General features: G+C 43.8%; 1 protein-coding gene across 6 annotated transcripts in view; it reads right to left on the reverse strand.

The window, feature by feature from the left end:
- The window catches only part of LOC124545731 (NAD(+) hydrolase sarm1), an 875,530-nt gene that overhangs the window by 3,924 nt on the left and 854,477 nt on the right, over nucleotides 1-17,129 (reverse strand). For all 6 annotated transcript variants that reach the window (XM_047124683.1, XM_047124676.1, XM_047124697.1 and 3 more), the window contains 2 exons: nucleotides 15,683-15,804; nucleotides 5,049-5,348 (listed from right to left, as the gene is read on the reverse strand). In XM_047124683.1, the coding sequence (XP_046980639.1) occupies nucleotides 5,084-5,348; nucleotides 15,683-15,804 (387 nt within the window). In that variant the 3' untranslated portion in view covers nucleotides 5,049-5,083. The remainder of the gene's footprint in view (nucleotides 1-5,048; nucleotides 5,349-15,682; nucleotides 15,805-17,129) is intronic.

The following is a 17,129-nucleotide window of genomic DNA, read 5'->3' on the forward strand; positions in this document are numbered from 1 at the left end:
AAATTATTCGCAATTACACAACAACAGAAAATCAGAAGTAAATCAACCAAAACAATGATACAAGATAACAAAAACATAAGTATTTCACTCAACATATATTTGAATTAGAAATAAAAAATATGCCATTTCAGGAATGAGACTCTATCCTGTGGCTTCTCACACCTTTGGCACAAGTGATAGTTTAGTAGTATCGAGAATGCAATTTTCATTCTGCAACGGAGTGTGCACTGATATGAAACTTACTGGCAAATTAAAACTGTGTGTCGGACCGAGACTAAAAGTCGGGACCTTTGCCTTTCGCGGTCAAGTGCCCGAGCTACCCAAGCACGACTCTGTGGTATCGATAGCAACGAAGCCACGGCTTATAAAAGTTCTTAGGTTGGCACTACCACGTCTGTGGTATCGATAGCAACGATGCCACGGCGTATAAAAGTTCTTAGGTTGGCACTACCACGTCTGTGGTATCGATAGCAACGATGCCACGGCGTATAAAAGTTCTTAGGTTGGCACTACCACGTCTGTGGTATCGATAGCAACGATGCCACGGCGTATAAAAGTTCTTAGGTTGGCACTACCACGTCTGTGGTATCGATAGCAACGATGCCACGGCGTATAAAAGTTCTTAGGTTGGCACTACCACGACACACCGACGACAGCGCCCTCTATCCGGAGCTGCTCAGCTCTACGAGCCTCACTCCAGACAACACCCATTTGATCAACAGCAGACGGCTGGGACACTTCAGCTTTGCTCTACATACGACGGGTGTCTGCATCGCACCATGTATTAACTTGTTTTTTGCACCAGTAAACCACTTTTACTTACGTGCAGCACCGACGTGTTTTTCCTGCTCCTGCTCCTACCCTCGCCCCACCTTCCAGGCGGGATACAAAAGTTGGCGACGAGGCTCCTTTTTTCCCCTCCTACCATTTCCTTTTTTGCTCGCTACTGCTTTAGCTTTCTTTTTATACCCCGTGTGCTTTAGTGACTGTATCTAAGTGCTCCCACCTTTCGCTATAAGACTTTCCTTTGGGCAAACCGTGGCTTCGCCACAGGAACAGGCTTCGCTGTCTGATCTTGTACGTTTTCAGGCTCAGCAAATGACACAGCTGCTTGCTGCCATAAATGGACTGGTCACGCTACAAACTGCAGCTACTTTGGCGCCTCCCACGCCACCGCCTGTACCGACGCAGTCGCCGACTGCGCCACAATTTCGTGCCTTCAGTTCTGACGTTGAACGCTGGCCAGAATACATCGCCCAGCTCGAGGCACACTTCGCAGCTTACAACATACCAGGTACAGAGCGGCTTGCCTTTTTCATTGCCAACGCGGGTGTTGTTATACCGTGTGCTCGTAAACTTGTTTCCCACCACCCGCCCAGAAACTAAAACGTACGATGAAGTGATTGATGCTTTGAACTGCCACTTCCGCGACAGTGTAAATGTGGTAGCTGTACGCTACAAATTCTTTCGCCTCCGGCGTGGCCCTACTCAGTCGAATAAATCTTTGTTAGCGGACCTTCAGGGACTGACTTGTGATTGTGACTTTAGTTGCTCGTGTGGCCGCTCATATGCGGATATAGTGATTAGAGACGCTATTGCGCAGAATGTGGCGGATCACCGCATCCGCGAGCAAATCCTCAGGTTTAAAACCCCGTCATTGCCGGAAGTAGTGGACTTGGTAGACAAGATACATTAGACATGGCTACTTTCGCGTTCGACGTGATCCCGGGCGTGTGTACTGTTAGCCCGGCACAACACAGACCACGGATTAGGACCTCCCCTTCCATCCCTGGACCTCCCCTTCCATCCCTGGACCTCCTTTCAGCAGCGAGAGCTGTTCAGCATACTTCCCCATACACAAGGTGCGTGTCAGTGAATTCTGCGAAACTGTACTAGTACTGTTCCATCGCATTGTACTGTATCTCTCTGAGTAGCAGTCAGTAATGAATCGGTCTGTCATTGATTCGTAGCACGTTCTGTCATGAGACAATGCAAATGGTATACAAAAGAACCACATTATGGACAAGTAAAGTATACAAAACCTGCATCATGGCGACCTAATAGTCACGCTCGTCCTCCTTGTTTCCTAGCAGGGAAAAAATGTACATGTAAATAAACAGTACAGTACATGTAAATTTGTGTGCATGTTAGTAGCAAATAAGCTGGAAAACAGTCATACTAGACAAAGCGGTTGACAAGTTTACTTCCATACCTCCTTAAGCTACCTTCTACGACCCTACGTTCCCTACCTCAAATTGTGGCGCATTACCTACGTCCTGTTACATTTTTGCACTCTCTTACGGAAACGCCCTATGTATGTAAATGATTTTGCGTCTTACATACAACAAGCAGAATTAGTTCGTTTTCCAGATGACATTACATACAGACACAGGAGAAATTCTTAAAAGTGTCACTGACTGGTTCTCGCCCTCAATTTTAAAAAGGCACAACATATTCAGTTCTGCACATCAAGGGATACTACACCAATGACAAGTGTAACACCTGGTGGGGAAACAATAAATAGGGTGGAACTTTAAAATTCTTAGGTGTCTGTAGCGATGAGATTTTGAACTGGATAAAGTACATTTTGGAACTTCTGGAACAACTTAGTTCACCTACATCGGCAAACCTTGGGGAGAGACAAATACGTAAGCTGACATATTTTTATTCGATAACGTCATGTGAAATAATGTTTTGGGGTAGCTCATCTTAAAGAAATAAAATCTTTATGCTCAAAAGCATGTTGTAAAAATATGTGGAGCTCATCCATGATTATCGTGTAGACATTTGTTTAAGGAGTTGAGCATTCCGACTACTGCTTCACAGCATATTTATTCCCTCAATAATCCAATACAGTTCAAAAGGAATAGTGCTGTACATTACTAAACTTCCAGCAGGCCTTTTATCGATAATATCTGCAAGTGATTGACAAGAGACTGGCACATAACTTTGGGACACACATGGTTTTTATAGATTTTCAGAAGGAATATGACAGTGAAGCACTTTCTAGGATGTGGGAAGCAATGAAAAACCAGAACTTGCATAAATGTCATGTACAAGCTATAAATCTACAAATCTGTATTCAGATAATACTTGCTATGTTGAAGTTGAGAAGTTACTGTCAGAGAAAGTTAAGGTTAATAAAGGACTGAGGCAAGGATGCTGTTTAGTGCATAACCTATTTAAAATATTTTCGAAAGAAGCACAGAGAAATTGGAAACGGAAGTGAAAACTTCGTAATTAGATTAGGTGTTGACATTCTGTTCGCCCTAAACTTCACCGACGATCAGTTCATCTTCACCAAGAAAGAAGGGGACGTGTCTTATATGTTAAGAAACCTTCAAAAAGAATGTGAGCAGAGGGGCATGAAAATTAAGTTTTGAAAGACTGGGTACTTGGTTGTCAAAGGTACACGAATGGATCTTGTTATGGATTGTGGGTCAATAGTAAAATCTAGCCGTTCGTATACATATTTAGGGACACAGTTGTGGATAATGGTGGAAGCAATGAGGAAATCAAGCACAGAATAGGAAAGGGAAAGGTGGGAATGAAGAAATTGCTTGGTTAAAACGAGGTGAAAAGTTTGAAAAGGAGGATATACGAAGCTGTAGTTGAGAGCATGGCTCTGTATGATGCCGAACTGTGGGAATCTCCAAAGTCAGTGAGAAGAAATTAAACGCAAGGGAAATGAAGTTACGAAGTAACAGGAAGAGACAAAGTGAGAAATGAAATACAGCGAGAACAAGTAGGAGGTATTGTAGATACAACTGAAAATAGCGAAAATAAACAGCTAACATGTGACGGACATCTTCCATCCAAAACATGGCGCTGGAGAACTCCACGACACGGAATAAGAGCAAGACCCCGGCAACATTGGAACGATGGAGTGAGGCGTGCGATGCAAGACAGGACCGTGAAAGAAAAGGACTGGCAGGATAGAAGCGCACGGAAACTCGGATGCGGTAACACGCCGCGCGGTGCACAAAACTCGCAGGAAGAAGAAAAAGGATAGGAAAGATGACATTCGTTACTCCACAATAAGGTTGTTAGCACAAAAAGGGTGCAACTAAAATTTTTGATTACTTTGTCATGAAATGTCTGACATACAGAAAAGTACCATTTTTTAGCAACAAACTGATATTCTCCTCGACAACTCGTCGTATTCTGTAGAAGAATTGCTATTATCGTAATGGGTAAAAGATGGTGGGTAGGAATTACTAACTCACACCTGTATATTACAGCAAGAAAAAAGTTATAAATGTTCATCATTTATTTACGATGTGGATGTAAAATGACATGTCCGACACGATTAAAATTTATTGCGCGAAAGATCCACGGAATGTGAAACTAACTAACTGACTGACAAACTAACCACCAGTGCTCAAGTTGTATGTGAAAAAAGCAATAGTGAGAGTAAAAGAAAGAAAAACGATATTGGAAAGGCACGTTCTCGTTAACAAGGGTGCACCGTAGGATTCCAGCTTTCACCACCGGCGTCCGACTCGTACGCAAAAGGAGCCACGGAGACAATAAAGGATACACGAATAAAGGTGCGAAACGGACACACTGCAGGGTTCTCAGCAGACGTATACTGAGAAGAGTAGACAGCGTACTTAGCACAGATAAAAAGTGGTGAGAGTGGTAGAAAAGGGAGTAACGATTCGTTTACTGTAAAACGTGGTACTACTTAGTGTTGGAAGATTCTTCTGTCTAGGAAACAAAATTAAACAGTGTAGCAGAAGTGGGGAAGACTCAAGAAAAAATAAATAAATAAATAAAAAATTGTCACAGGTAGAGAAAGCCTTCTCGACAGTAGAGCTCCATCGGCATTAGCGCTACGAAACTGAGGAATATGTCCAGGACAGTGTAATTTGTAACGAAGTGAAATCGAGAGAAAAAGAAACACGAGCACATAGGTAAAGCAATAAATGGAGAGGTTCTGAGGAAAGAGCATTATGGGAGGAAGGGGCCGGTCAGTAAGACATCTGCTACGGCATCGAGGTACGTTCGAAGGAGCAGTGGCGGGTGGTCAGAGAGAGGAACAGTACCTTTGTAAGTTGGCCGAGGCGCGGGGACCATCTAGTCAGTCGCGCGGGGCGCCGTTGTCCTTGTCGCTGGTGCTGCCCTTGCCGCTGTCGTTGGAGTGCATGCGCTGGTAGGGCGGCTGGCGGCCGGCGCCCAGGGGCAGCGGCGTCGCGGCGCCGCTGCTGCCGCCCGGCGTCGCGTCGCCCTTGCCGGCCAGCCCGATGCGAGACGCCGAGCCCGGGCCCTCGGCGCGCACGCTCATCTCGCCGCGCAGGAAGCGCTCCAGCTTGTCCACGCACGCGTCCTGGTAGTCGTGGATCCACCTGCACACACGCACACCCTCTCTCAAAATATGCTCTGTGTCGTACGTATCTTCATCTTGGAATAATTATCAGAGCCTACATCCGTTTCGACCTGCTCGCTGCACATGGGCCTAGGTCTGCCTCTACAATTACTGTAGCTCCACACTTCACTCCATTACCAAACTAACGTTCACACGATGCCTCGGGATGCGACCTATCGACGCATTTTCCTCAGTCGGTACCTCTTTATTAGTTACACGATCTACCCACATAATCTTCAGCATGTTTCTGTGTTACTATATTTCAGAGATTTCTATTCTCTTGAGCTGAAAAAACTATAATAAAAAAAATCAGGGTTTAAGGGACTTTTGGTAGAAGGGAAACTGGGTTTAATGGCGCGTTGAACTGACGTCATTAGAGACGGGGCACAAGCTCAGATGGTGCCAAGAATGTGGAACGCAACTGGCTGCATCCTTTCAAAGGAACCGTCCCGGGATTTGCCTGAAGCAATTTAGGTAAACCATAGAAAACCTAAACCTGGACTGCCAGACGCAGGTTTGATCCGCCGTCCTCCCGAATACGAGTCCACTGTGCTAAACGCTGCACCACCTCGATCGATGGGACTTTTGGTGCACGACTGCAAACTGTGCCAACTGTACGACAGTTTAGGGCAAATTTGTAATAGCTTAAAACTCAAACTAGCAGCACATTCGAGGAGGTTTTAAAATCAGTTGCACAACTTATTGAGCTCATCACTTTGCTGAAACATCGAGGCTGCGAGATCGTAGTTGAAAAAATTAATTGCGCCAATTTTTCGACCACTTTCTGACTGCAATTTGTTTTGAAGAAACGAATAGTACTGCGTCCTCGTAAGTAGTTCTTCAGAGAAAACAATTGTTATTAGCTGCATCAAATTATAGCAGTTATTTTAGTGCAATCTACAAGTTATTACTATGTTAAAATAGCATAAAATGTTCTGAATCAAAGCACTTTAAGTTTAATGGCACGAATAGGACTAAGAAATATTGTGTTCACTAACATTAACATTCAGCACGTATACGTACCCCAAAAACTCACTGGGCCCACACCGTTTCGGTGAAAAGACTCGTTAAAGTGATCTGACAAAAATTAACTAACTGATAAATATTATTGCCTCTTATTTCCTTTCTTTTTCTTTCATTACAAAAAAAAACAGGTATTTTATATTAGAAAAGGTTTACTTTGTTTCGGAAACCCTCTGGATAAGTTAAGGGCAGATTCTATCTTGTATATCCACAATGTTGAATTTGCCAATTTTACGTAAAAATGGTTCAAATGGCTCTGAGCACTATGGGACTTAACATCTATGGTCATCAGTCCCCTAGAACTTAGAACTACTTAAACCTAACTAGCCTAAGGACAGCACACAACACCCAGCCATCACGAGGCAGAGAAAATCCCTGACCCCGCCGGGAATCGAACCCGGGAACCCGGGCGTGGGGAGCGAGAACGCTACCGCACGACCACGAGATGCGGGCTAATTTTACGTAAATTTTTCTCGTGAACTGTTCATTATAATGTTATAAAATTGTAATGGCTGGCAGACGTAGGGTTTCTCTTCCTTGCCCTATTTTTGCAGATAAGTTGTTGTTGTTGTGGCCTTCAGTCCTGAGACAGGTTAGAAGCAGCTCTCCATGCTACTCTATCCTGTGCAAGCTTCTTCAACTTCCGGTACCTACTACATCCTTCTGAATCTGCTTAGTGTATTCATTTCTTGGTCTCCCTCTGCGATTTTTACCTTCCACGCTGCCCTCTATTACTAAATTGATGATCCGTTGATGGCTCAGAACAAGTCCTACCAACAGATCCCTTCTTCTAGTCAAGTTGTGCCACAAACTCCTCTTCTCCCCAATTATATTCAATACCTCCTCATTAGTTATGTGATCTATCCATCTAATCTTCAGCATTCTTCTGTAGCACCACATTTCGAAAGCTTCTATTCTCTTCTTGTCTAAGCTATTTATCGTCCATGTTTCACTTCCATACTTTCAGAAACGGCTTCCTGACACTTAAATCAATACTCGATGTCAACAAATTTCTCTTCTTCAGAAACGCTTTCCTTGCCATTGCCAGTCTACATTTTATATCCTCTCTACTTCGACCATCATCAGTTATTTTGCTCCCCAAATAGCAAAACTCCTTTACTACTTTAAGTGTCTCATTTCCTAATCTAATTCCCTCAGCATCACCCGACTTAATTCGACTACATTCCATTATCCTCGTTTTGCTTTTGTTGATGTTCATCTTATACCCTCCTTTCATGACACAGTCTATTCCGCTGAACTGCTCTTCCAAGTCCTTTGCTGTCTCTGACAGAATTACAATGTCATCGGCGAACCTCAAAGTTTTTATTTCTTCTCCATGGATTTTAATACCTACTCAGAATTTTTCTTTTGTTTCCTTCACTGCTTGCACAATATACAGATTGAATAACATCGGGGAGAGACTACAGCCCTGTCTCACTCCCTTCCCAACGGCTGCTTCCCTTTCATGCCCCTCGACTCTTATAACTGCCATCTGGTTTCTGTATAAATTGTAAATAGCCTTTCGCTTCCTGTATTTTAGCCCTGCCACCTTCAGAATTTGAAAGAGAGTATTCCAGTCAACATTGTCAAAAGCTTTCTCTAAGTCTACAAATGCTAGAAACGTAGGTTTGCCTTTCCTTAATCTAGCTTCTAAGATAAGTCATATGGTCAGTATTGCCTCACGTGTTCCAACATTTCTACGGAATCTAAACTGATCTTCCCCGAGGTCAGCTTCTACCAGTTTTTCCATTCGTCTGTAAAGAATTCACGTTAGTATTTTGCGGCCGTGACTTGTTAAACTGATAGTTCGGTAATTTTCACATCTGTTAACACCTGCTTTTTTTGGGATTGGAATTATTATATTCTTGAAGTCTGAGGGAATTTCACCTGCCTCATACATCTTACTCACCAGATGGTAGAGTTTTGTCAGGACTGGCTCTCCCAAGGCCGTCAGTAGTTCCAATGGGATGTTGTCTACTCCCGGGGCCTTGTTTCGACTCATGTCTATCAGTGCTCTGTCAAACTCCTCACGCAATATCGCGTCTCCCATTTCATCTTCATCTACATCCTCTTCCCGCTCCATAATATTGTCCTCAAAAACATCGCCCCTGTATAGACCCTCTACATATTCCTTCCACCTTTCTGCTTTCCCTTCTTTGTTTGGAACTGGGTTTCCATCTGAGCTCTTGATATTCATTCAAGTGGTTCTCTTCTCTCCAAAGGTCTCTTTAATTTTCCTGTAGGCAGTATCTATCTTACCCCTAGTGAGATAACCCTCTACATCCTTACATTTACCGAGCGGGGTGGCGCAGTGGTTAGACACTGGACTCGCATTCGGGAGGACGACGGTTCAATCCCGCGTCCGGCCATCCTGATTTAGGTTTTCCGTGATTTCCCTAAATCACTCCAGGCCAATGCCGGGATGGTTCCTCTGAAAGGGCACGGCCGACTTCCTTCCCAATCCTTCCCTAATCCGATAAGACCGATGACCACGCTGTCTGGTCTCCTTCCCCAAAGCAACCAACCCACCAACCATCCTTACATTTGTCCTCTAGCCATCCCTGCTTAGCCATTTGGCACTTCCTGTCGATCTCATTTTTGAGACGTTTGTATTCATTTTTGCCTGCTTCATTTACGGCATTTTTGTATTTTCTCCTTTCATCAGTAAAATTTAGTATCTCTTCTGTTACCCAAAGATTTCTACTAGCCCTCGTCTTTTTGCCTACTTGATTCTCCGCTGCCTTCACTATTTCATCCCTCAAAGCTACCCATTCTTCTTCTACTGTATTTCTTTCCCCCATTCCTGTCAATTGTTCCCTTATGCTCTCCCTGAAACTCTGTACAACCTCTGGTTCTTTCCGTTTATCCAGGTCCCATCTCCTTAAATTCCCACCTTTTTGCAGTTTCTTCAGTTTTAATCTACGGTTCATAACCAATATATTATGGTCAGTCCACATCTGCCCCTGCAAATGTCTTACAATTTAAAACCTGGTTCCTAAATCTCTGTCTTATCATTATATAATCTATCTGCCACCGAACTTCATCGATTTCCACTATATCTAACTTTAACCTATCCATTTCCCTTTTAAACTTTCTAACCTACCTGCCCGATTAAGTGATTTGACATTCCACGCTCCGATCCGTAGAATGCCAGTTTTCTTTCTCCTGATAACGACGTCCTCCTGAGTAGTCCCCGCCCGGAGATCCGAATGGGGGATTATTTTACCTCCGGAATATTTTACCCAAGAGGACGCCATCATCATTTAATCATACAGTAAAGCTGCATGCCCTCGGGAAAAATTACGGCTGTAGTTTCCCCTTGCTTTCAGCCGTTCGCAGTACCACAACAGCAAGATAGTTTTGGTTAGTGTTACGAGGCCAGATCAGTCAATCATCCAGACTGTTGCCCCTGCAACTACTGAAAAGGCTGCTGCCCCTCTGCAGGTACCACACGTTTGTCTGGCCTCTCAACAGATACCCCTCCGTTGTGGTTGCACCTACGGTACGGCTATCTGTATCGCTGAGGCACGCAAGCCTCCCCACCAACGCAAGGTCCATGGTTCATGGTGGGGGGCGGGGGGGGGGGGAGGGTGTAGATAAGTAGCTTGTATAATTTATTTTTTGCAGCTTCTTTTTTTGTAAGTTATAAAAAGATTTCCAAATATTTCAGTTTTGTGAGTTCATAATTTCTAAAATGTAAAACTCAGAATGTTTTTAAAACGTATTAACGAATATCAGCCCAGTTTCTGTAAGATTTTTTTAAGTTTTACTGTTCTATGACGGTAAGTTCCTGAGAAAAAGTGTACCTAAACATTAAAAAAAATAGAACCTCAGAAAACAGGTTTTTAAGTTGAAGAAAGTTTGTTACCTTAGAACATCCCTGCACCATATCATGGGTCATCTGCATTTCTTTCACCTTTCCTGGCCCTCCTAGCAGTGCTTGAGTGCATTCTTGGCTTCCTAGCTATCATAGTCACTTCATATTCTGCTTTATTTACACGGGTAGCATCCAACTCGGAACATGCCTTCACCATATTTCCCCCTAGTTGTGTGCCGACTCCTGGAGCAGCTTAACTTCTCTACACTGTCATCAATAAATAAAACAATTGCATCATAAACACCCAAATTCAATATATCCTTATATACAAATACTGTTTTAGGAATTCTAGACCACATGACACTGTAAAATAATTCATTTTCGTTCTTTTTCCACGCAGACATTTATGGAACAGGGTGTGATCAGCCAAACTTCTAAAAACTGGCGTAATTATATTGCACATTTCAACAGACAATGAATGCCTTTCATTATACTGTTCACTAACTGCTAGAGCACAGTTGTATTTACACCATGCGGTTGGTACTTTTCGCACCAAGTACGAGAAGGCTCCTTGTCAGCTGATAGTTTTCATCTTCTACTAACTGCCATACCGTAACTGTTCTGCAAATTTATGCCTTTCGTCTCTTTCCTCAAATTGTGAAGGCCCATTTCCCATTCTTTTCTGGACATGGCTAATACACTCCAGCTTTCCCACTCTGGCATCTCCATGTGGCTTTGCTTCTACCACGCTCTTGAAGCACTTACTGTCTCCATCCTTTATTATACATACCTTATCTCAGACACATCACCTGACCTGGAAAAAAATGTTTACTGCAGTTAGTGGACTATTCAGACGTTTTGTCCTCTACACTTTCTTATCCCATCAATAGCCACAGGAATATCTGTAGAGTTATCATTTAATTTCAATTCCCTCGTTGACAGCAGCTTTCATAGAGGAAATAGCACAATGCTTAGCAGCTTCATATAATGTATCTGTATACTTCTGGAATACTGTCGAGCCATTTGGAAGATTCATTACTGCACATGATGTCGTACCAGCTAAGTCACCATCTCGCAAACTGAATATTAGTTTTGTACCCACTGTCAGTCTTCCTATTGATACAAAATTAATTCTGATCTTTACAGTTCTTGCGTTTCAGAAATACTTTACTAGAAAGACCATATCTTGCAGTGTTTCTTCATAACAGAAGTGTCCGATTCCACACGTCTTCTTTGACCCATGACGTCATCAATATGTAGGAAATGGCTATTCTAAGCTCCTCCAATATGGCGCCTATGATGTCACTACATACACTCGGCAACAAACAATATAAATACCGAGCGAGGTGGCGCAGTGGTTAGCACACTGGACTCGCATTCGGGAGGACGACGGTTCAATCCCGTCTCCGGCCATCCTGATTTAGGTTTTCCGTGATTTCCCTAAATCGTTTCAGGCAAATGCCGGGATGGTTCCTTTGAAAGGGCACGGCCGCTTTCCTTCCCAATCCTTCCCTAACCCGAGCTTGCGCTCCGTCTCTAATGACCTCGTTATTGACGGGACGTTAAACACTAACCACCACCACCAATATAAATAAGACAATAGCAACTCCCTCCAAAAATATAATCAAACTAACGGGACTACCGCTGGAAACTGGGAGTTTCAGGATGTGAACAAGCTAAATATAATAGAAAAAAACCACACCATGATTCCAAAACACATAAAATAACAAAAAAGAAATTATAACATTCCGCTACACCAACAGGAATCTGACACTCCCCTTGACCTAGATAGGTCAACTAGAGCTGACGAAACCAAACCATCAATACCTACAATTAAAACTACGAAAGTTGGAATCGGTCATTTCCCTTGAGCTATGTAGATCAACTACAACTATTGATACCAAGAAACCAACACTTACAACTACGAAAAATAAAAGCAAAACCTCAACTCCTCAAAATTCGAAAAACCAGACATCCCCACATAAAATAAAACACATTGAAAACACCATAAAAACACAAAACATCACAACTAGAGAAGAATAGACCCAACTCCCCCCTCCCCGCCCCCCCCCCCTCCCCTCCACATACACACACAGACTCCACCGCATCACCCGTCGCTGGTCCGAGACGTCGGAACTTTGGTCAACCTAACGTTCTCCCGACAAATACTACACTTCATAATCTCAGTGATCATTCGAAATAGCTCGATGAATGTAATAACGGACATGTCCTCCTCCACCGCCGACCGCGACATAGCACTGTTATATTTCATCGTCACATCTACACCCAACAACAGGGACCGCACAATGAATTAAACGTCTTACCGCACCACAAACAGCAAACCAACAACATCTAACGAAAACGCCAAACACGCAAACAAAAAAATTGATAACTCACTGAAAATACTTCCAAACTTCACGTTTTGAACTACAAACACTGCCAACGACTTCACACATCCAACACCAAGGCTCAAATGATCTCAATACAACACATTACACAGACACCACTAGAGTGCACCATCAAACACAACAAACACAAGCAACACATAAACGCCGCGCCGTATAGACGCCACACAATACAACACCCTTCCGTCATGGGTCAAAGTAGACGGGAGGAATCGGACGCTTCCATTGATCCTCCAAGAGACTGTGACTGTGATTCCTTCATCTTGTTGCACCCCAAAGATGTGAGAGCCATCCACACGTTTATGTGGATGTGTGTAGACTACGAGGAGGCGGAGGAGGACGGGCATACAATCCACACAACAGATACTGTGGAATTCAGTGAAGGTAAATAACCCAGTTACGGCAGCTTCAGTCATCTGATATATAATTACAAATAAATAACGTGCAATGGTGTAATCTTTATTGTCATAAAATTATTTAAAAAACAGTCCTGAACACAGCTAATGTTAACTTCTGACCGGCTTCGGCCTTTCAATAACGGGCCATTATCAGAGTTTGCACCATCTGGGTGGCTGTGTAGGGTTACTGCAACTGACAGTAATTAAAAGAGGCCAGAGGTTAACGTCAGCTGCCATCAAGACAGGTATTTAAATAATTTTGTGTAACTTTTTTTTTTAGTTGCTATCCGCAGGGGAGCTCCTACAGTAGGCGGCGGAGGAAGAAGTGGAAATGAAGGTAGATGTCCTAGCTGGTGTGCGCAATTTTTTTTTTTTCTTTTTTGAGTCGTCAGTCTTACGACACTGACAGATTTGATGCAGCGCGCCATGAATTCTTCTCCTGTGGCGACCTCTTCATCCCACCGCACTTGCAAACTAAGTTCTCAATTATTTGCTGCATGCGTTCCAATCTCTGTCTTCCTCTAAAGTTTTCACCCACTATCCCTCCCTCTAATACCATGGAGGTAATTCACTTACGTCTTAAAAGATCTCCTATCATCCTGTCCCTTCTCATTGTCAGTGTTTTCTATATATTCCTTTTCTCTCCGATTCTGCACAGAACCTTACTTATCAGTCCACCTAATTTTCAACATTCACCTGTAGCACAACGTCTCAAATGCTTGGATTCTCTTCTTTTCAAGTTATCCCACAGTCTAATTTCACTACCATACAATGCTGTGCAGAAATTTCTTCCTCATATTAAGGTCTATGTTTCGTACTAGTAGACTTTGCTTGAGTAAGAATGCCCTTTTCGCCTGTGCTGATCTGCTTCTTATGTCCTTTCTCTGTCTGCCACTGGCTATTTTGCTGCCTATGTAGTATAATTCCTTAACGTCATATACTTCGTGACCATCGATCCTGATGTTAAGTTTCTCGGTATTCTCATTTCTGCTACTTCTCATTACGTTCGTATTTCTTCAATTTAGTCTCAATCCATATTGAGTACTCTTTAGACGGTTCATTGCATTCAGCCATTCATGTAATTCTTCTTCACCTTCATTGAGGATAGCAATGTCATCAGCAAATCCTATCACTGATATTCTTTCACCTTGAATTTTAATTCCTCCTCCGAACCTTTCTTTTATTTCCATCATTGATTCTTCGTTGTACAGATTGAACAGTAGGGGCTAAAGGCTACAACTCTGTCTTACACCCTTTTTAATCCGACTACTTCGTTCTTGGTCATCCACGCTTATTTTTCCCTCTCGGTTCTTGTATGTATTACATATTATCCGTCTCTCCCTATAACTTACCCCTATTTTTCTCAGAATTGGTAAGTGCATTACAGTGAATGGACCCAGGGGGACGCGGATCTGTAGTACCTGCTTGTAGTTTGGAGAGGCACCACAATTCAGTAGCAAAATCCACATCCTTCCCCCAGCTCCCGTTCTGTCTATTATACCTCCTTGTGTTGCAAGAGCAGGCTTCGTTTCTGTCGAATGGTCCAAACACCGTTCAGTAACAGTAACTCAGCTTCGCCTGTTTGTACACGGGTTGCTTTCTCCGACTTACATTGGAGCAATCACATGCGCAACGCTGTAGGGCCGGTAGTGCAGGGTCTGAGGGGTAGCTGCGAGATACATAGGGGCTACCTAAAACCACGTAGCAGATAGGCTGGAGAAAGGTGGCTCGTTTCGAGATATGTGAGTGCCAGAAATATGATATTGCATCGGGACAGAATGTGTTACAAATACTGGAGAAACATCTAGTGGCTTCGACGTGAGGGGGTTTCACATATCTGTTTCATACCGCGCTCCTTAGACGAATCACATTCAAAATTGGATAATTTTGTTACGAAGATGCACCGTCAGCGACGTGTAACCACACCGCTGGTGTGATAATATACGCTCCGGCGCTCACCGTCTATATTCAGTGTTACGGTATTTGTCTGGAAAAAGCACGTCATTCGTAGGTAATGCCATATGTGTATTTATAAAGTCAGCGTAGCTTTTAACATGGATACTTGTGTGCACCTGTAGAACCAAGACCGCTTGTGACAGTAACATACAGTAGTTGTTGCGACGAGTTTTTTAACATAAGAGACGATTATGGCTCTCTTTCGAAGATACAGTGGTATCATTCACCAGAAAAGCGTATGAGACATGTCCACCAATCGCTGATTTTCTCTCAGTATTTTGTATAGTAGGTAATCAGTTATTGACCAAGTATCGTACTTAGTAGTAGTGTGTGCGTAATAGGTTCGCCTTGGGCATCAGCCTTATAAAGTATGTGTTTGTGTTCCGACATATGCAAAGGAAATGACTGTGTCCATTCGGAAGGAAGGTATGGATTTGACGTCGAGTACTGTGATAGCAGTGGGAAGAGTATGTCAAGTCATAAGAATGTTACTGGTATCTCCGCGAGACGACTGCGAGCTGTTTTAATCGCGGTAATGCGCTGTATTTTTGCTGTTTCCACATTTTTGTCCACGCCCTGCACATTTGTGGCCTACGCTTTTCACTCTAAATCGGTCTGTACTTTGTACTAAGTTTCCAAGGCTACAGGAATCGTTGGACAGCAGCAGCGGGGCGGGCGTGAGCGTGTGCGCATGCGCCTGCGCCAGCCGACCCACCTGACGCCGTTGAAGTGGCAGACGGCGCGCATGTCCTCGGGCAGCTCCTCCGCGTCGGGCCACGAGAAGTTGTCGATGATGGGGATGATGTTGCACTGGGACTGCAGCGCCGCCACCACCTCCTGCAACAACACAGCCTCGTCTCGCGCTGCTCTCTGGCGTGTCTTTTACCTCCGTCTCACTCTAATGCATTGCCATTAATTGTCTTCCAAACAGCAGAAATACGATGTCTCCCAGGCAATACACACATCGATATTCTTGGGCGAATAGTTACACGTGCCGAAAAGAGTATGGCGTGTAAGAGTACGTGAAGGGATAAGTATCTGGAGACTGCGTAAGCAGCTACGTTCGAGCCGCGGCGCGGTTGGCTTTGCTTCAGTGTCCGTCGTTATCTGGGATTGATACCTGGCGTCAGTTTGGGGGCCCCGATTACTAGAGGAACTGTGGCACGGCTAGTCAGAAGAGCGGCCACGGTGGCGCCGGGGATACCTTGAAGGGTGACGCCGACGCCGACCACAGGGGCTGGCTGCCGTCCCGCGTGTGCGCTCTGCCAGCCGGAACCGAGTACACACGCCCACTCGGCTCGCGTTTCCTCGACTCACTTCGAAGAGTGGATCGCGGTTCTCTGCACATGAAACTGCTACTTGTTCCCTATTGGAGGACCACTCCTGGTGCACCTTGTAGAACAAGTTATTGCCGACAGTGGGTGGAAAGCGGCCAGCTTTTGATGGGCCTCCGACTATGATGATGTCTATGGCAACTGTATTACTTCACTAGCGGTAAAGGACGCAGTGAGGGTTTGATTATTGATAAGCACTTACCCAGTTCTAAATACACGTGTTGCAGTAAACCTGTGTGGGGATCGCCATTCCGGTTACCGGACATACATTTCGTCTCAGTTAAGTGAGTCTTTTTAGGGCTTTGCGCAGTAACGTTAAAGAGAGCAGTACACCAAGTGATTTAGGTGCTGTTTAACAATATTTACATTTTCTACTTGTTACCGTTGTTCAGTTTCATTAGTTAACTGATGTACTGTGGGTAGTAAACTGTGGTGTCAACCGTTTGTTTTCGCTGACGCGTCATTTTAACTGCTACAGCTATTCGGTGCGAGTGTCGAGTAAAACACTCGCAACGCACGAGGTACTTCTGGAGATGAAACTGATCGCTATACTTAATTTTCGATTCTTTTTCTTATTAATTAATCACCGAAATTATTCGTGAATGTCGCAGATTTTCGACGCAGCTACCCGGATGAAAGCCCGATATGATTTCATCACCACTGAAATTATTTGTTGGAAATTAAATAAAGTAAGTACCAGTTAATTATGCCATGCCCTGGTGATGGTAAGTATGAAAAGATTATACGCTCATCCAGGTTTCCTGATTATTGTAAATGCTTAACAGCTTTTATGTTGCAGGAGCTCTTGCTGTACTATTAAATGGACGT

Source organism: Schistocerca americana, chromosome 1 (genome assembly GCF_021461395.2).
Source record: "Schistocerca americana isolate TAMUIC-IGC-003095 chromosome 1, iqSchAmer2.1, whole genome shotgun sequence".
NCBI classification, from domain to species: Eukaryota; Metazoa; Arthropoda; class Insecta; order Orthoptera; family Acrididae; genus Schistocerca; species Schistocerca americana.